The sequence below is a fragment of the Rhinocladiella mackenziei genome, assembly GCF_000835555.1.
Source record: "Rhinocladiella mackenziei CBS 650.93 unplaced genomic scaffold supercont1.2, whole genome shotgun sequence".
NCBI lineage: Eukaryota > Fungi > Ascomycota > Eurotiomycetes > Chaetothyriales > Herpotrichiellaceae > Rhinocladiella > Rhinocladiella mackenziei.
The window spans coordinates 1083010-1102445 of record NW_013550603.1 but is presented as its reverse complement, the minus strand read 5'-3'; the positions used below and the strand labels follow the sequence as shown (position 1 = coordinate 1102445).

At 50.6% G+C, this 19436-nt stretch overlaps 7 protein-coding genes across 7 annotated transcripts; 2 read left to right on the top strand and 5 right to left on the bottom strand.

Annotated features, from left to right (window-relative positions):
* Window positions 1-17: 17 nt before the first annotated feature.
* Window positions 18-1176, bottom strand: Z518_02204 (uncharacterized protein; the record flags this gene model as incomplete). Its single annotated transcript, XM_013419233.1, has 6 exons — window positions 18-377; window positions 442-529; window positions 583-857; window positions 914-992; window positions 1047-1054; window positions 1165-1176. The coding sequence occupies 6 exons, from the start codon at window positions 1174-1176 to the stop codon at window positions 18-20; spliced, it is 822 nt and encodes a 273-aa protein (XP_013274687.1).
* Window positions 1177-2295: 1119 nt separating this feature from the next.
* Z518_02203 (calcium-translocating P-type ATPase, SERCA-type) lies at window positions 2296-5469 on the top strand (the record flags this gene model as incomplete). Its single annotated transcript, XM_013419232.1, has 3 exons — window positions 2296-2413; window positions 2464-2621; window positions 2677-5469. The coding sequence occupies 3 exons, from the start codon at window positions 2296-2298 to the stop codon at window positions 5467-5469; spliced, it is 3069 nt and encodes a 1022-aa protein (XP_013274686.1).
* A 647-nt stretch (window positions 5470-6116) lies between these two features.
* On the bottom strand, window positions 6117-8330 carry Z518_02202 (uncharacterized protein; the record flags this gene model as incomplete). The annotated part of the gene is made up of 3 exons (XM_013419231.1): window positions 6117-6610; window positions 6672-7272; window positions 7326-8330. 3 exons carry the CDS (start codon window positions 8328-8330, stop codon window positions 6117-6119), a joined length of 2100 nt encoding a protein of 699 aa, XP_013274685.1.
* A 1005-nt stretch (window positions 8331-9335) lies between these two features.
* Z518_02201 (uncharacterized protein) lies at window positions 9336-10577 on the top strand (the record flags this gene model as incomplete). The annotated part of the gene is made up of 1 exon (XM_013419230.1): window positions 9336-10577. One exon carries the CDS (start codon window positions 9336-9338, stop codon window positions 10575-10577), a length of 1242 nt encoding a protein of 413 aa, XP_013274684.1.
* A 145-nt stretch (window positions 10578-10722) lies between these two features.
* Window positions 10723-12411, bottom strand: Z518_02200 (uncharacterized protein; the record flags this gene model as incomplete). The annotated part of the gene is made up of 1 exon (XM_013419229.1): window positions 10723-12411. One exon carries the CDS (start codon window positions 12409-12411, stop codon window positions 10723-10725), a length of 1689 nt encoding a protein of 562 aa, XP_013274683.1.
* Window positions 12412-14391: 1980 nt separating this feature from the next.
* On the bottom strand, window positions 14392-15342 carry Z518_02199 (uncharacterized protein; the record flags this gene model as incomplete). The annotated part of the gene is made up of 2 exons (XM_013419228.1): window positions 14392-14449; window positions 14507-15342. The coding sequence occupies 2 exons, from the start codon at window positions 15340-15342 to the stop codon at window positions 14392-14394; spliced, it is 894 nt and encodes a 297-aa protein (XP_013274682.1).
* A 1401-nt stretch (window positions 15343-16743) lies between these two features.
* Window positions 16744-18234, bottom strand: Z518_02198 (uncharacterized protein; the record flags this gene model as incomplete). The annotated part of the gene is made up of 2 exons (XM_013419227.1): window positions 16744-17387; window positions 17973-18234. 2 exons carry the CDS (start codon window positions 18232-18234, stop codon window positions 16744-16746), a joined length of 906 nt encoding a protein of 301 aa, XP_013274681.1.
* Between the last annotated feature and the right edge of the window lie 1202 nt (window positions 18235-19436).

Below are 19436 nucleotides of genomic sequence, written 5' to 3'. Positions count from 1 at the left end.
TCGGCCAATGAATTTCTCTAGGAAGCAGGGGCAGCCTCTGTCTTCTCCGGCTCCGCTGGTGCTGCAGCAGTCTCCGCAGGCTTCTCCTCTTTGGATGCCTCGCCAGCTGGGCCTGCCTCGCCTTCAGCTCCATCGGACGATGTCCACAAGGTCAAGTTATCTCGGAGCAACTGCATGATGAGGGTGCTGTCACGGTAGGATTCCTCAGAAAGCGAGTCGAGCTCGGCGATGGCATCATCAAAGGCTTGCTTGGCAAGGTGGCAAGCACGGTCGGGCGAGTTGAGGATCTCGTAGTAAAAGACGCTGAAGTTGAGCGCAAGACCGAGACGGATAGGATGGGTCGGGGTGAGTTCGGTCTGTGCAACATCGGTCGCATTCTATGTGGAGGGTCAGTATTAATGCTCTGGCGTGTGCTCTGCTTGTGGAGGGCGGCTGCTATACCTTGTAAGCCTCATGAGCGGCAGTGGCAGCAACCTTGCGCTTCTCTCCCGACGCGAACTCAGCAAGGTATCGGTGATAGTCTCCCTTCCTGCCCACCATGTTAGAACCTTCTGGGACCCAGTAACGTGAAGATTAACACACATCTTGTGATAAAAGACCTTGGATTCTCCCGACTCAGCTTTGGGGATGAGGGCTTGATCCAAGACATCGAGGACATCTTGGCAGACTTTCTCGAGTTCGCTCTCGATCTTCTGACGGTATTCACGGATGGTGGCGACGTGTTTGTCCGAGCCTTTGGACTCCTCCTTCTGCTCGATCGAGGAGATGATACGCCAGGAAGCACGACGGGTCCCGACCACGTTCTTGTAGGCAACCGAAAGGAGGTTTCGTTCGTCGACAGACAGCTCTCCGCCCATCTGGAGTATGTCAGATTGGTGATCCTGAATGTCTACTTGAAGGAATATCAGCGCACATTGGCCACCTCTTTCATATAGTTGACCATCTCATCATAGCGCTCGGCCTGCTCACAGAGCCTCGCGAGGAAAGTTTTACTAGGTCACGGGTCAGAGGAAAGACGGACTGAGGCTTCGGAAACGTAGGAATACCTTTCGCGCTAGAAATCGCATTGAGGTCAGCAGAATGTCTTATCAACGAGGACTGGTGTGGTTGAGGTTGGACAGGGCCAGCTGAGGCCCAGACATCGAGGTGGGGAGAAACACTTACATCAGTAGCCATGATGAGGAACGCGGATAGGGTGGACGAGAGAAAGAGTGTTAGGATGACAGAGACAGGATTGGATTTTGGGAGAATGGGGATGGAAATTGCAAGAGAAGTTGAAAAGTCGGGTGACGGATGGATGAATGGATGAGTAGAATTGGGCGCAGCGTAAGTGAGTTGTGAGGTGCGAATGTGAGGTGTGAGTGTGAGTTTGGGCGTGAAGTTTGGAGTGCCAGGCAAAAATTGACTTGTCGCCAGCTTGCCAGCCTGCCACTGATCGGTGATGGGATGGGGAAGGGGGATTTGGGGGGGCTGGCTAGAGGCGAGGGAGGCTGCAGCTTTAACGGGTCGATCATCTCTAACAGCTAATTTGTTCGACCAGCGCTTCACAGACGACCTGATACTGCTCATCTTTTGGTCCCTTCTAACTCTGGCTGCGTACTTCAGCCAATTCGTAACCTGATCTGCTTATCCCTCCTGTCCGCCAGTGTCACTCTCGTTCATGTTAAGCTTGGTGCGGGAGACAAAAGATACCCATCTACACCAAAAAGCCGCAAGGCAAACCCTTCGTTATCCGCCCTCCTTGGTCCCAGACTCCACTAATTACACTTCCCAACGCAGATGTCTTGTTCAATGATATTTGTCTCGAAGGAGAAAGATTCTAGGCATTTTCTCGCTTGGCCCTTCCATTCTCTGTAGTCTGATGTGCTGAGCATGCTTGTCCCTTGCAGTACCGATATAATCGGACTTTTTGCTGCGAAGCAACCTCTTGACATCGATATCGAAGCTGAAGAGTAAATGGTGAACTGACCTTCCCCCTGTGACTTGTGGCTTTGCACATCATCATCCTGCAGAAAGGATTTGGCCGTTTTGGTCCTTGGCTGCGCTCTCCGTGATCCCGAGTCTGCGTCTGGAATTTTCGAAGGCAAAGTTACAACCGTGTTCACTTCTCCACGTGGGGCGTTTCAATACCAGTCACTCTTTTGACGTAGAAATTTTGGAATACTGGCATTAGAGACATATAAACCTAGAGGCTCTGGGGTGTATGGAGTCTTCCAGGACGGTTCGCTGCGGCCCCAGTTCATTTTTCTCCTACGAGCCATTATCTTAAGTTTTCCGTTACCGGCGATCCTCGCTATGGAGCAAGCATACGTCCGCTCAACTGCGGAGGTTCTAAGACATTTCAATGTCACTGAATCAGCCGGTCTGTCGTCTGCGCAAGTCGCAGAAGCTCGGAAGCGGTATGGATGCAATGGTAAGGCCAAATTCCCACCGGTCGAAGGCGTCAACTAACCGCAAACCCAGCGCTCCCAGAAGATCCCCCGACCCCTCTCTGGCAATTGGTTCTCGAACAGTTTAAAGATCAACTCGTCCTGATACTTCTCGGTTCCGCTGCGATATCGCTTGTTCTGGCCTTATTTGAAGAATCTGATGACTGGACTGCATTTGTGGATCCTGTGGTGGTATGTTGAATAGTCCATCACCCACGCTGGAAGGGGGAGCCTGACTCGTGGACAGATCTTGACAATTCTCATCTTAAACGCAATTGTGGGCGTCACGCAGGAAAGCAGCGCAGAAAAGGCGATTGCGGCTTTGCAGGAATACTCCGCAAATGAAGCCAAAGTGGTTCGTGATGGGCAAATGCAAAAAGTCAAGGCAGAAGAGCTGGTTCCTGGTGATATTGTCACAATTGCTATCGGAGATCGTATCCCGGCGGACTGTCGATTACTTTCAATTCAGAGCAATAGCTTTGCAGTCGATCAAGCCATTCTGACGGGCGAAAGCGAGAGCGTGAACAAAGATTGCAAGCCCATCAAAGATGCGCAAGCCGTGAAACAAGACCAGATCAACATGCTCTTCTCCGGCACTACCGTGGTCACTGGACATGCCGCAGCAATCGTTGTTCTTACTGGAAGTTCCACGGCTATTGGCGATATTCACGAGAGTATTACCTCGCAGATCTCTGAGGCCACGCCTCTCAAGGAAAAGCTGAACGACTTTGGCGACACTCTGGCCAAAGTCATCACTGTGGTCTGCGTTTTGGTCTGGCTGATCAATATCCAGCATTTCAACGACCCATCCCATGGCGGTAGTTGGGCCAAAGGTGCCATTTACTACTTGAAAATCGCGGTCTCATTAGGAGTGGCCGCCATTCCAGAAGGTCTCGCCGTGGTCATTACAACATGCCTTGCTCTGGGGACGAGAAAGATGGCAGCTAAGAACGCTATCGTCCGAAGTCTGCCATCCGTGGAGACTCTCGGAAGCTGCAGCGTTATCTGCTCTGATAAGACGGGTACTTTGACCACGAACCAAATGAGTGTCGGAAAAATTGTGTATCTCAATGAGTCCGGCTCCGATTTGGAAGAAGTTGAAGTCAAAGGGACCACCTTTTCTCCTATTGGCGATCTCATTTACAACGGGAAGAAACTCGACAATCCTGCCGTCGATTCTAGAACCTTGAAAGAGATGTCGGAGGTTTTAGCTCTTTGCAACGAGGCTCACCTGTCCTATGATCCCAAAAACAACACTTTTTCCAGTATCGGGGAGCCTACCGAAGGTGCACTTCGCGTTCTTGTGGAGAAAATTGGAGCCGACGATATCTCGACAAACAACATCCGAAATGGTCTTTCCGGCGCTGACCGAGTCCATTTTGCTAGTAAACACTACGAAACCAAACTCCCCTTGCAGGCAATGTACGAATTTTCGAGAGATCGAAAGAGCATGTCGGTTCTGGCTGGAACGGGCGAAGAGCAAAAGTTGTTGGTTAAAGGTGCTCCAGAGTCGATTATCGAACGATGTTCCCATGTCGTCCTTGGTTCGAATGGGAAGAAAGTTCCCGTGACGAAGAAACATTTGGGCCTCATCGCCGAAGAAGTTGTTGAATATGGCCGAAAGGGTCTGCGTGTTCTGGCCCTTGCAACCGTGGAAAATGTCAGCGGCAACGAGTTGCTTTGGAGCGCCAAGACCTCCAGAGAATACGCTCAGCTCGAGCAAAACATGACTTTGATCGGTTTGGTTGGTATGCTCGACCCTCCGCGTCCAGAAGTGGCAGCCTCCATCAGAAAGTGCAAAGAAGCGGGAATAAGGGTCATTGTCATTACCGGTGACAATCAAAATACTGCAGAGACGATTTGCAAACAAATTGGCGTCTTTGGCCATGATGAAGATCTCACGGGAAAGAGTTACACCGGACGACAATTCGAATCTTTGAGTGAGGGTGAGAAATTGCAAGCAGCAAAGACAGCATCCCTATTCTCTCGGGTGGAGCCTACCCACAAATCTAAGCTTGTTGATTTGTTGCAGGCCGCTGGGGAAGTCGTTGCCATGACTGGTGACGGTGTCAATGATGCCCCAGCCCTTAAGAAATCCGACATTGGAGTTGCGATGGGTACCGGCACCGACGTTGCTAAACTGGCTGCTGACATGGTTCTCGCCGATGACAATTTCGCCACGATTGAGATTGCCATCGAGGAAGGCCGCACCATTTACAGCAACACCCAGCAATTCATCCGCTATCTCATCTCGTCCAACATCGGTGAAGTAGTATCCATTTTCTTGACAGCCGCGCTCGGTCTCCCAGAGGCTTTGATCCCAGTGCAACTCCTCTGGGTGAACCTGGTCACCGACGGTCTTCCAGCCACCGCCCTCTCATTCAACCCGGCCGACCACGATGTTATGCGCCGCACACCCCGAAAGCGTGACGAACCGCTTGTCAGTGGGTGGTTGTTCTTCCGATACATGGTCATCGGCACTTACGTGGGTGCCGCCACGGTATTCGGGTATGTGTGGTGGTTCATGTTCTACACATCCGGCCCTCAGATCTCGTTTCACCAATTCCGCAGCTTCCACAAATGCTCGGCAAACGACCCATTGTTCGCCGACGTGGATTGCTCCATCTTCTCCCCCAGCTCGATCTCCACACGTACTGCTTCGACCGTGTCCCTGTCGATCCTGGTCGTAATTGAGATGTTTAACGCGATGAATGCTCTGTCGTCTTCCGAGTCTCTCCTCACGATGCCCCTCTGGAAGAACATGAAGCTCATTTACGCCATTTGCCTGTCCATGGCACTGCATTTTGCGATTTTGTACACTCCATTCCTCCAAACACTGTTCTCGATCGAACCGCTGAACTACACTGAATGGACGACTGTCTTGTGGATTTCCGCACCGGTCATCGTCCTCGACGAGGTGCTCAAGGTTGTCGAGAGAACGTGTTTCCTCTGCACCGCACCGACAGTGATCGATGCCCAATCTAGCAGTGGCAAAGAGGGGAATGGGTACATTGCCAATGGAAAGGTCAAGGCAAATTGATCTCAAAAGAAGAGAATAGAATTGGTTTGAAGATATCCGTCTTTCCTTTTTGCTCTATGAAACGCGCCCCCTTGAGTGGGCAGCTTCCCGTGCGAGACTAGATTTTTGTAGCACATGATCTCCCCCTTCCTCTTTTTGGGGCAGCACATCCACTTAGACTCTTATAGACGAAAGAGCATGCTAGAAATGGGCCGCTACGGCTTTAACAAAACCGAGGAGAATGAAATAAGGTGTAAGATCTACTGATCCGACTGGATTGATCTTCGTCTCAATGGGCAATAGGGAAAAAAGAAAAAACCAAAAATAGGGGCAGAACACAATATCATGTACCGAGGATTCTCAACGAGACATCAACTCAAAGATGCAAACACATTCAAGTCGCGGACTACCACCGCTATGATTTAATTATAGAATGGAATCACATCGTAGAACGAACCATGTCCAACATGCAAGTGCACAAATTGAGACGCAGATGGGCCATCATCGTCACTCAAACCCCGGTCAACCCACTCATACGAAAGGTCAAAAGTCTTCTGTTCTCGTCATGCCCTGCCCATCTGTTGCCCACACGCAGAAAAAGAGTCATGCCGACTAGCTCGTCCATTTCTAGGTTGCATTCTTTTGAGATCTCCTTGGAGGTTTTCGTCTCATAAATGCACGCCCCAAAACCCTTTACCGCCACAAACACCCAGTGTACCCATTGTTGGGGCCCAAGTTAAATTACTGATTTCAAACTTACACTCCCAGGCGGCGGAGGGGCCTCTGTCTTGGCCTCCACCGCCAGTACCACCAGCATCAGTGCCGGGCGCTACACCACCAGGCATACTGCTTGCAGAACCTATCAGATCCCACAAAAGGACGCAACAATCATCAGCTCCGGAGGCGAGGACGCCACGCTGTGTACTGCTCCAGTCAATGCAGTTAATAGGCGCGCTGTGGCCTTTGAGCTCAAGTAGGGCTTGGCCTGGTTGTCGGACATCCAGGACACGGATGATGCTCGAGTCTTGGGAGAAGGTCGCAAGAAGGTGTGCGTCATGGGGAGAGGCGGCGATACGGAGGAGTGGAGGCGGGAAGGGTAGTGTGTTCATGCCTAAGCCGGATGACCGTGTCGGCGATGTGGACAGGGGGTCCGAGATTTGTGCTGTTCAAGGGTTAAGATATCAGACCAAAGAGATGCAAAATTGGGGGGGGGCAAAACTTACAATTTTTCTCCTGTTGCTTTTCCGATGGTTCGTAAATGATCGTGCTGTGTTCGAGACTCCTGAGATCGAACATCCTCACACTCCCATCCGCGCCACAAGAGACAAATACATCGACGCTGTTTGCGCAGAATCGAACATCGTAAACTTCTTTGTCATGGGCGATGAGTTGAGTCTTGGCTGTCAACGTTGGGATGTCCCAAATTGTACATGTTGTGTCAATTGATGACGTGATTATCAGTGAAGGCTGGACAACATTCCAATCCAACGACGTGATCGGAGCCGTATGTTCAGGGGATTTGGAATTCGAGAGAAGAGCCAGGGGTGAGAGCTTTTGTAGGGGAGGAGTTTTCGTGCTAGCTGATCGATTGATGGAGTTGGACTGATATGAATGTTGGTCATTTGGTAGGGACCATAATCGTAGATGATCGCCGGACGTTGCTAATAGGTCCGTTGTTTGTTTATTTGACGAAGGAGGCTCCCATAATATTCTCGTAACAGGGTATGCGTGAGTGGCTTCTGCAGTCTTAACGAACCCCAGGCCTCGCTCGCCATGAGGGTTGTCTGGGTCTATTTGAGACCTTTGCGTGTCCAAAATCTGAATCTGCGTCCTGTGTCAGTCATGGTTCCACTCCCATCGTGCAGATCAATCCTCACATAATTGTGGTTGTCTTCCAGATAACTGCCAATAGCAACTTTCCCCGTCGAGGCCCCGTTTGACCGCGGCGGCCACTTGCACCAGTCCACTGCATATATGGGCCAAGGCGCAACATAAGTGCTATTTCGAGGATATTGTTCCAACTCATTTTCTTGTGCCACGCCGGGACTAAAGGGTGTGTCTGAGAAATTCGTGTCTGCTCGAGGCCGGATATCTGCAAGACCGAGGGGAGAATAGGACGATGGTCCTTGTGGCGTCTGGGGAATATATCCCGTCGGAGGAGAGGCATATTTTGACTGTTCAGGAGTGTTGGAGAAAGGTTTATATTTCGGCTGGTCTACTGCCCCAGGACTTGATCTCGAGTAATTGTGTGTGTGATTGAGCGCCATTGGCCTCGCAGACGGAGGTGGCTGCTGTAATTGGGTCGATATCTGAGGTAGTGTAGGGAGATTTGGGGCAGTATTGTTGGCTCCTAGAGGAGCTGGTCTATTCGCGAGGCCTGGTTGTAAAGTGCTCGGTATGGGGTTGCAGTTGGGATGCTGGGGGGTCGACGGGTCAATTTTGATGGACAGTCCTTCCCCTCCGTAGGCTGGCGGCGCACCATAGTGGTGGACGTCGCTCATGGCCGTGCCCTGCTGGTTCAAATGTAATTCCTCCGTCTGGCGGCCAACAGTGAGAGAGCGTCTTAGACCCTGTTGATATTGCCCACTCGACGGGTCTGAAGACGTTGGAGGCCGGCCTCCACTATATGCTGTCGGACCCGGGCGATAGGGGATTACGGTGCCATTGCCATTGGTATTGGGTTGTGGCTGATAGGATCGATTCTCGGAAGCCGTGGTGGGCGTGTTGTTCAAGGACGGGTCGTTCCACTGAGTGTTTGGGGCGCCAACAGAGCTCAAAGTCTGGCCCGCCGCGTAAATGGCATTGGCGGCACTGTAGTAATTGTCGTGAGGGAATTGGGAGTCAGAGAGATTGTGCTGATGGCGGGGAATATGGAAGGGCATAATAACTTTCCAGAGTCCAAAAATATGTAATGTGAGGAACGGGACAGTATGTAAGGATCGGCCTAATGAGCCTGACGGATAGTGGGAGTCGCTGCCCTGGTGTCGGTGACTTGTGAGGCTCTGGGTCAACTGCGTAATCTTTCAGACTCTCAACACCAGAGCCGGGATCGGGCCCACCGAGGCCTGGGGATTGGGAAAAGCCATGCATCCACTCTCTGATTCCCACAGATTGTTACGTGACAAAGGTTTCAGTTTGTTGCTGCAATACCACAATACGGTTTGATCCTAGAGGGTGAGCGAATGCTAGCCTTGGACAGGGATGCTATCATCACAATTCACAATGGATAGATATCTACATAGACAACGTTTTGGCACTACTAGGAACAATGGAGCAGAGTCTTTCGACTTGCACACGGCGACGTACGAGAGTTAGCACTTCTGCGATCCAACACAATACTATTTCGTCCTCCCTCGACCTTTATTTTTGTCCAAAAACCGTCTAGGCTGCTGTTCAGTCCATTGCTCATCCTTTCCGTCCAGAAAATCGACCAACGAATTCAGCTTCTTAGTATTACCCTCTCCACCCAGTGTCGCCCAGAGCTCTTTCATCTCCCCGTTCGATGTGGACTTGAATTTGAGTTTGATACCTAGACGAGCGGCGGGATCGTCGTCACGAGTGTTTGCTGCGCAAGTATTGGGGTATTGTAAGCCCGTGGTAACCAGATCGCACTGGATTTGGCTTGACACTGCTGTAACTTATTCTCCGTGGGTTCCCCTCTTTGTCTCTGCTAATCTTCGTATAACTTCAGGGAGTGCTCAGGAGGTAGAAGGTGAGCCGAGGGTGAGCGAAGCGGCGAGGGGCTAATCAGAATAGGACGAGGGACGACGGGGTTTTTCGTTCGATACTACCGCTATTACTCTGTCCACCGGTTGCTCCCGTTGTCGACTCAGCGAGACCGCTTTGGCAACATAACCATCCTTGATCTGTATCAATCTTTCAGTACCATGGCCCCCCTGCCTCAAGAACAGCTTTCTCTTCTCCTCCTTCCTGCCCTTCTCCTCCCCTCCACCACATCCTCCTTGAAATCAGCATACAAGATAACGTTTGAAACCCTCCTCCCCAAACTAGTCCGGCCGGAGACCCAGGCCATCTCTCGGCTTGACGTGGCTGTTGTTCTCTCCCCTTCATACCCAATTACCCCGAACATCTCACGTTGCGCTGTATTTCCTCTGATTCAAAAGCTGCTGGAAGAAACCTATAGCTTAATCTGCGGGGTTGCCGCTCGGAACAACGTCGAATTAGACTTCCCTAGCGGTCTCGATGTGCGGATATTTATGCTCGAAGCCCGCCTGGGCGAGCTTCCAGAGACTATGGTGGGCAAGCAAATCCTATCAGGTCCGATCGTGGACCTTCAGACCTTTGTCCTCTCTTCCAGACCGTATGAAACGCTCTACTCCGTTGAAGGAGAGACTGGAGAAGCATCTCTGAAATCCCTTGTCACGGCCTGGCAATCCACGAGCAAGTCTGCTCCTCCTGTCCAAAGGCTGCCCAGCGGACCTGCGATCACTCACTCAGAAGGCTCCCCGGTTTTCTCATCCGAGGACGGCCCCATAACTACCCACAAGTCGGTCGCTGTGGGGGGCACATTCGATCATTTACATATCGGACATAAATTGCTCCTGACAGCCACGGTTCTGGCCTCCGAGCCCGCAGATCTAGCCTTCCCCACTAAAACTCCGCGTCTCATCACAGTTGGAATAACAGGCGACGCACTGCTCGTGAACAAAAAGTACGGCACCGTTGTTGAATCCTGGTCAGATCGTCAACAGCGTACGGCCGAATTCATTGAATCAATACTCGTGTTCCATCCGAATGTGCCCTCGATCACGAACACGGAGTACATTGACAAGGCCGGCCCCAATGGGAAAGTCGTGCGGGTGACATACGGGGACGAAATCAGTATCAACTACACGCAGATTTCGGATCCGTTTGGACCCACCATCACGGACGAGGAGATCAGTGCACTGGTGATTTCAATGGAGACAAGGGCGGGCGGAAAGGCAGTGAACGACAAACGGAAGGGAAAGGGCTGGAAGGAACTCGAAATCTTCGAAGTCGGTGTCTTGGATGGGGAGGACACCAGTGATGGCCCGAAAAAGGAGAAGCAGAACTTCGAGAGCAAGATCAGTAGCACCGAGATGAGGAAGAGGTTACAGGAGAGAGAATCGAAGGCATCTAGTTCATGAGTAGTACTTCCGTTGTTAGATAATTGAGAGGTCATAGAGTCGCTCTCAAAGATGCACATCAGCTAGACCGATGACGTCGGAACACCATGTAATGTTCAAATCTACTTATACAATATGAAGACCTCCGAAGGCCGTTGTTACAGACTTAGGTATGAGAAAGGAGGAAGTCCGGACCAGGGTCGTCGTCCTCGCTCTCAGATGTTGGATCGGGGGGATTTGTCGAAGCGGACACTGGTCCAGGGACAGTGCTAGGTCCAAAACCGTCGTCGAGAAAATCGGTGGCGCCAGGCCGTGAAGATTCGTAGACCGCACCGCTGCTCTGCTCCTTTCGTTTCTCAAATTCTCGCAGCGTGTCCTCCAGACTGTGATTGCTGCTCTCTCCTGGGCTCCGTGAGCCGGCGCCATTGGTCTGGATAACACCACCGCTTAACAGATCTTCGTAGGGAGTGATCTGGTCGTCTTCGTCTACAAGATTCTGCTCATTGCCACCATGAACTGAAGTACCATGGGGCCAGTTGGCTGTCTCTTGGAGCAGATCTCGAGCTTGCTCGAACGCGGCCAATTCGGCTCCAATTGAGCAAATGAGGAGATTCCAATTCTTGGATTCCGCATAGGCGAGGTCTTGTTGAAGAGAAGTGATCAAGCTTGATAACTTGTTCAAGACCACTTGCAAGGAGGTATCTCCTGCTGCCGCCGCCGTCGTTGACTGACCTGTAGCAAAAGTATCGCCGCCGCCGGTAGTTGAATGGAGCTGTGGTTGAGATAAGTTATTGGTCTGAGTTCGAAGTTCCTTTTCGAATTCCCTGATACGGTGTACTGCTTCTCGCCAGAGCTTTGAGCCCACCTCCAGTGCTTGCTTCTCATTCTCAACATCTGATTTTCGGAGATTCAGCATCTCGATCTCGGATGTCCACTGGTCTTGAGCCCCTTGGAGGCTACGTCTCTCAGGTTTCAGCGCGTACATGCCAGGATCTCGGGCTGTACTCAGACTTTGCGGAACTGGCGGTTGGCGGAGAAAGCGCTTGACCTGGTTTTCATTCAAGATGAAGGATTCCTTGAAGGAGCTCAGTTTGGAATCTTTCGAACTCTCTAGCTCTCGGACTTGGTTTTGAAGCTGTCGGTGTCGAGCCCTTAGCTCGAACAATGTGTTCTCCAATTCCCGAATGTCATGTTCGACCTGTTGGACCTCAGACCGCAAACTTGTAGCTCCCGTTTCGGCCTGGATTTTCTCTATCTCGTCTTGCAGCAACTTCCGCCGGCTTTCCAAATCAGAGGCATGCTTCAACGCATTGTGACGGGCCACAACTTCTTTGTCAATCAGTCTTAATTCCCAGTCCTTCACCGCGGCAAGCTCCCGCATTGATTTTGCTATCCTCTGACGAGCTCCTCGGAGCGATATCTTTTTGGTTTGGGGCTGCCGTACCGGCACAGCTCTGGGCTCTTTTTCCCTTCTAGGCGGTGTTGAGACAGAGGGTGTAGGGGTAGGACTACCCGCTGACGAAGCATCGTTATTGGGCTCTGCTCCAATGCCTTCAATCAGACCTTCAGATTGTGCGTCGAGGAGGCTCTGGAATGTCCGCTCGAGGGATTTTGCTGCTCGCTCCACCTGGAGAAAGGGGTCGTCGTATCGCACTAGTGGCGAACTCAGAGAGGGAGTGAAATGGCGAGGAGAGGTAGAGGCGTTACGGCTACCCGATGGGGACGCGACAGAATCTTTTAGGACAATTCGGGGAGGAGATCGAGGAGATCGAGATGGCGCTGCTGACTCGGGCTCATACTGAGGAAGACTCCCTGAAGGGTGTGGGAATATTCTTTCAATAAAGGACTTCTTCATGGCGAGCATGCAGTAAATGGATGCGAAAAGAGCACGCTGGGTTGAGAAGTACGCGATGAGGTATTATAACAATACCAAACCCAAGGGTTATGGGGAATATCTAAATCAAGGCAGAGAGCTCATATACGCGACAAGCGCGCAAGTCTTTCACTTGATCATGCGTGAGAGCAAGATACACTGTCCTTACAGTGATCGTGCGAATGTGCATGTGCGCGGTGGGTGCCAGGGCCAAAAATTAACACATGACCATTTTAGTAACAAGCCCTTTCCCAGGCTCCCTCTATGATACAGTACTCGACACACACCTTTTGATCATGGTTCTTGTCACTGGCATGAGTCATTTCAGATACTCTTCTCTTACTGCCGTGAGGTCTTGCATGAACTATAATCTGGAAACCAGGCTGCCACATATATCCTAAGTAAAATGAACTCTATTCCAGAGCCATAGGAAAATAGACCCACTGAATAGCAAGGCTGGGCCTCGTATCGAAAGCCTAGTCCAAAAAGTGAATTCCGACCTCCTGTCTCAATCCGCCTAACTCACGGCCTTATGGTTGTCTGATCTCCATGACGACTTTTCCTCTCGCCTTTTTGGCCCTTCCGAACTCAAAAACGCTGTAGATGATGATATCTTGGGCTGGTTCCAACTTCTTAGTTTCCTCTAACCAGTCCCTCTTTGCATCTGGGATGAGACACCTACGAATTGTCCAGTCTGAGGTGTCCCGGTAGCCATCTTTAGAACCATTCGGGGATGTGTCAGGTATGAGGCGCTTCCACCCATTGTTGGTCGAGCAGTCTTGTCCCCAACGATAGTCACATACTGAGAAGCGAGACCGATACACTCCGTGCCACCAACGCACTCTGCGATAGCATGCGGAGAGAATTTCTCATAGCGTCGACCACAGCTATAGGCCATGAATGTAGTCCGCGATTTCCGACGCACCAAGGCCTTTTACAAACTCAGCATTGCGGTTGTTGCAGCTTGACAATACTGTCCCAGTGACTTTTCGATCTGGATGGTACAAATTCCCGTTGCGGAAGGACCTCCAAGGACAACCGACATGTTCTCTGTCGATGGTGGAGGACTTCATGAATAGCTCGCATTTTCAATGACATTCCCGCGTGAGATAAAAAAGCGGCAGACTGGTAGTCTGTGTCCAGGATAGATGCTCAGGCGTTTTAATGATGCAAGGAGGTTTTGGTATCGACATGAACAACTTCGGTGAAGGATCCAGTCCCATTCAGAGCTATGATAATGCCAAATATCTCGTCGTCCTTCTCGAATTCAGGGCCTTGCCCTGTCGCCAACACCGTGCCGGAGAAATCTCGACCGGGGATTCTGAGGCCGTTGAGATAGGGCAATGAATTAAGTGGGACGTTCGTAGGTTGAATATCCACGGGATTGAGTGCTGCCACATAGACTTGGACCAGAAGAGGGCCTGGGAAAGGGGTGGAAGGAATATTTGTGTTTGAGTGGGTTAGTGTATGTATGAGGGTGTCATGTAGACCTATGACTTTCCTGTCATGGTACTTTCTGACATCTCGACAGTTTCTGGTAGGCAAATGAGCAGTGTCGATGTTCGTTCTTTCGCGCTGGTTTTGAAGACCAGCGTCGAGGGGTGTTGTCTGTTGTTTGAGTATTTGATACCTCATGCCTCGTACCTCCGATCTGGAGACGATTTGAACTGCTGATGGCTGCAGATTAACGGAGACTGTCAAGATAGGTTCTTCTGTCCGAACGACCAGCAACACACCCGAGGTTAAGGGATGTTCGGGTATGGAAGGTTATGACTTGACCTCTTTTGCAGTTCTGAGTTCCGTACATGGCCCTATCAAAGTCCGTCGATGCAACGACTTTGTATAAAACGGCAGCCGGTCGAAAACACGGATAGGTGCCTTGTCATCCGGCGTAAAGATGCTCCGTAGGCACTATAGTTGAGAATATACTCGTCTCAAGGTGGATCCAGGGAGAGGTAATTCTCACATCAACAAACGCCAGGCACCTAGAATTAGTGCTGCTGTACCGGTACACACACCCCTGTCATATCAGTTAGAACCTTTCCCCAGCGTCTTGAATGTGGACCCAAATACTTACATCAGCCATTGCAAGGTCGAGAACTTGACTGCCTCGACACGCTCTCTCAGTCCGGCCACCTCTTGCTCGATTCTCGCTTCGGTTTCCTTGATCCTCATCTCCTGTCCGTTTGCTTCTTCTCTTATCCGGCCCTTTTCAAGGTTCAGATCCAAACGCACACTAGCTTGTGTTCGGCCAATTTCATCTCGTAATCTTGCATTCAACTTGGCTAGATCGCTGGATAATCGGTCATGACTGGATCGAGTTAACTGTGCTTCCGTGCTGTCGGCATTGGCCAACTCGCTCCTCAACTTGGCAAAGTCGACTTTTTGAGTATATGTACTTCGTTCAGCATCCTCCTTCAAAACCATGGTGCGCGTGAGGTTCTGGATTGACTCTTCTATCACGTCGTTCAGTACACGCATCATAGCAACAGCCTGTTCTTCACTGAATCCTTCCCCTTTTAATCTCTGAACAAACTTCAAGGTGTCAAAGTGATGTTCTTTCTTCTGCACCGCAGTCGTGGAGAAAGCTTTACGGGCCGGATAGAAAACAGCAACATAGACCCCATTGTGGCGGATCGGAGTTGAGTCCGGGGAGAGAGGTGAAACGTAGGTTCGAGGTCGTCTGGAGGAGCCTGTAGAGGCAGTTTTGGAGACAATCAAACTCTTGAAAGCCTTTGTATGGATCGATCTAGGCTTTGATACGCCCTTGAATGGTGGTATGATCGAGTTGTTTTTGATCGAAGGTCCTATAGGCACTGCCTGCGGAGCAGTCTGGACGAAGGAAGCGGCGGTCCAGCTCAAACGAGGCTGTAGAAACCGCGGCAACTCCGCCACGGGTTTGGAATTCGTCATGGAAGGCATCTGGAGTAACAATAAAAACAAAGCGTCCTTGTGGTGTGAAAGGACTCCCCCGTACAAGGAGAAGGAGATACTTAAAAATCGAGGCGGCTTCGGGCGGAGAAAAGGCTGCCGAATTTGCTTTTGAGGTTCGCCTGCCCCTTGAGGTCTGGTTCAGCCAATCACAATTCGTACGGTTTTCGCCTTCCCCAGGAGGCTTGGACATCTCCTTCCGACTTTCTCCTCCTCGACTCGTTGTCCGACATGTAGAGTACATGCCGGGTCTCATGATTCTTCTCCAGGTGAGACATCAAAAATCTGGGGAAACTCTTAGGCCGTCATAGGAGACAACTTGCGAATGTGGAGTATCACCAGATGACCGAAATTTTCGGCAAATGTGCTTGGAAAATGGATTCTCACATTTCCTCCGAGATCATTTGCATGTTCACTTCTTGCCATTCAATTGAAGGATATCATGGCTTGATTGGCTTGTTGGCTTCTGCCAAAAACCCAAAAGTACTAATATGCTGGCCAAAGTGATCGAAGTGCTTTCTGTACTCATGGCCGAGGCTGGATATAAAGTGTTGTCTCAATCGGATCAAATTAAATTCGTCATCCGACATGATCAATCCTCGTGATGAGTGAAAATCAACCCGAACCGCGCGTTCGTTTGGGTGGTATCCCTTGCTTTTACTTTCGCATCGTCTCTTTATTATTTTGGTGTGTCCGTCCGGCCCAGAATGTCGTCGATACACGTGGCAGATATTGCTGCTGTCATCCTCTGCTACCTGGGAGTGGTGAACTGCTTACTCTCAGGACACGTCAATATTTTCCCGTTATCCGTGGCCTCTTCAACTACGGCTATGACGAAGTTAATCGACACACGTGGCTTGACCACTTCCTTGGTCTTGGGGTTTTGAATTTCACTAGAGCAACCATTTCTGCAGCTCGAATACTGGAGATGGTTCACACGGACCTTTGACATCTGGGGGAGCAGCCATCAGATTATGCATATCCTGGTTGTCGTGGGAGCTTTGAGTTTTGAGAGAGGTCTGTTGGAAGCAGTGGAATGATGGAGTATTCAGGGCAGGAATACATGTCTCTCCGAGCTCCTTTGGGCACCCTTGAAAAGTACGATTGCTTGATTGAAGCAGAACGTCCTTCCGAGCCGGAACAGTTCAGTGGAATCAGCCTGAAGACAACACAACGATAAGTATGGTTATTTTATGATCAACGTACATTATCGTCATGCAACACTGCTCTCATGGAATGCAGCGTCTCATATCACTTCTACTGAACTTTTGGAACCTGCACACAGTATCCTAGACGGCGTAAAATGTCATACCGTTGTCGTGAGATAAGGATGAACAACATTCCGATGCACAGATGTCACCAAGCAGCGTACATCCCATTTGTTCATTTCGCCTTCTTGCTTTCTCTGCCACTGCTCTGTCTCTTTACGCCGGGATTGGGACCTTCGCTCTCCTTCTCGCGCTCTGCTTTCTCCTTGGCCTCGAATTCCCTCAGGACACGTTCGTCAGTGCGCTCCGCATACCATTGGCCGACCTGCAACACCAAGACCCCCACCAGGACCAAAGCCAGGATGGTGTTGCTGGCGGCTAAAACCTTCAAGTTATCCTCACGACCGAGCACACTATCTCCGGTATCAACGTCGTAGCCCGAGGCATCGACATTATCACGTTGATCCTGCGTCAACTCGTGCATGTTGATCAATCCGTACGTTCCTTCGCTAACAATCCGCAAGCCTTTGACGATGTTGGCAATGTAGACAATCACAGCAACCATGTAGAGCACCAGACTACCGCCGTCGAAGAGCATGTTTGACTCGCTAGGTTTGTACAGCTTGATAAGCAAGCCGAGAATGCCCATGCTAAGCATGATGTGGAGAATCCGTTGGATCAGGTTCGGCGCATTGTGCAACAGTTTCAAATGCGTCTCAATCGCGTCGAAATGGGACGACGGGGTTGGGAGCGACGACCACAAGAGAGGGTAGTCGTAGGGGAATAAGGAGAAGAGAATGCCCAGGAAAAAGGAGACAGCTTGGAGGAAGTTTCATGTTAGTCCCATTGCCCATGAAAAGTTGGGCTCTTCTTACGGCAGATAATGAGGAAAGTCGCAAATGAGACGGAAGGCATCTTGGTTAGGATTGCTACACGAGATTTCGTACTCGATAGTCTGAAGTCCAGGAAAAAGAGGGTTCCACTTGGCTAGTGATTCAACAATGCCAGATCGCTGGAAGGGTAAATTTGCAATCGGCGAATGACACCAGTAGTCGTAATGATGTCGATTGCGGACGCTTTTCGGTCGCTTCGTGCAACTTTGAGTCCTTCAACGTTAAAAGAAAGGCCAAAAGCGAGGTCGGGACAGATATTCGTTCAAGGCTGGGGCAACACTCGCAATGTAATCAAACGGAGGATTGCGGCTGGGAAATGCATGTGCCCAAGAGCTTGTTGATGACCTGGAGGCTGATGTTGCATTTTTCCTCCTGTTAGTGGCGGCTCGATAACGATAAGAGTGCTCCGCCAAGCCACCGGAAACCCCGTTTATCCGGTTCCGACGGTACATAAGCTGAGGACTTCGCATAGAGAGGCGAGAGTACACCAGGGATCTCCCGACTTGAATACATGGCCCTTTCAGCAGCACTTCCCAGTCCTGCTGAATAATCCACTCGCTGGCTACTTCAGTAGCCTGCTCCATTATCTTGAAAGGCAGAAGATGTCTAGCCTTCAGCTGGACCTGCTTGACTCTACCATTTGCGACGCCACGTAAACCTCCAATCCCAGCTTCTGTTGCCGTCAATTTGCCCTCGACATCCTGCTTGATATTAAGAGCACCGAAAACGAACAATACAATGGGCCTCAAATGCGGTAGGTTGTGGAAAGCCATCACAGAGGCTGGACAGTAGAATGGCGAGAGACCTGAGTTGCGAATGGGTCCACATCAGGGCCGATTTTTCGATCGGGTCTTTCGTCAGGATTGGGATAGCTTTCTGTTGGAAGATTTGGACGGAGGAAGGGCATTACCTCCTGGTTGTGAGGTTTGGTCAGAGTCACTCTCTGTTCGCCGTTGGTTGTTGTTTCTGGATACCACTGAGTCGGTAAGTTGCGAAGCCATGGACGACGTCACGATCATCAACTCTCGCGTCATACCTTTTGAAAAACAGGGGTTTCTCGCATCGTCCCCTCACGACTGGGCCATCGATCGCAACGTCTAGCCGATATTTGAGGGGGGCTGGTCGATTTCCCTGGATCATGAGCGTACCAGGCTGAGTCAGGACGAGAGTCGTGAACAGACGTGGGTGTATCAATGCAAGATCAACCAAATTGCAAGCCCCCATGCGGTGGGCAATTCCCATCAGGAGCCTTTTCATTTCCTTGCGGAAGAGGTCGACCATATGGAGCAGATCCCGCACGGGTCCTGCCACTCAGCTGTGAAGGCATCTGTAAGTCGTACAGTCTCCATGACTAAATCAATTACGCTCATTCTCTCAGCTTGTCTTGGTTCAGGACATAGCTTGCTCGAGCGTCAACACCTTGCTATCTCAACTTTGTCAACCAGGCCTCCTCATATGGGCTCATAATATTCCTAAGGTGATCAGAAACTCCATGACACTACCGGCACGACAGAAATACGCATACTTTGCCAAACCCGAAGGCATGAGCACCGAAAATAGTTATATCACCTTCGTTTGGATTCAGATTCGACAAAGGGACATACTGCTTCACAACATGAAGCGGTTCTGTCGCCGTCATCGATCGCATGGATATACTCCTTGAAATGTGGGCATGGAGTCTGGTGCTCAGCAACACGACATTTCTGACCCCCCATCTTGTCAGATTGAACGAGATGTTCCTACGGACCCATGTCTACGACACATGTGGAGATTCTGGCAATTTATCTTCTCAAGACTCCTTTTTTGGAGAAGTAGTACAAATCTGAGTTTTGTCGTAACCTCGGGCATCTTCTCTATACGCGCATTCGTGACTTGGTGTCTAGCTGGGGGGAATCGAAGATCGAAATCTGAACGGTAACGAATCAAATCGTTGAAATCCAGTCTTGCCTGATGGCGTGATCAAGTCACTGCTATG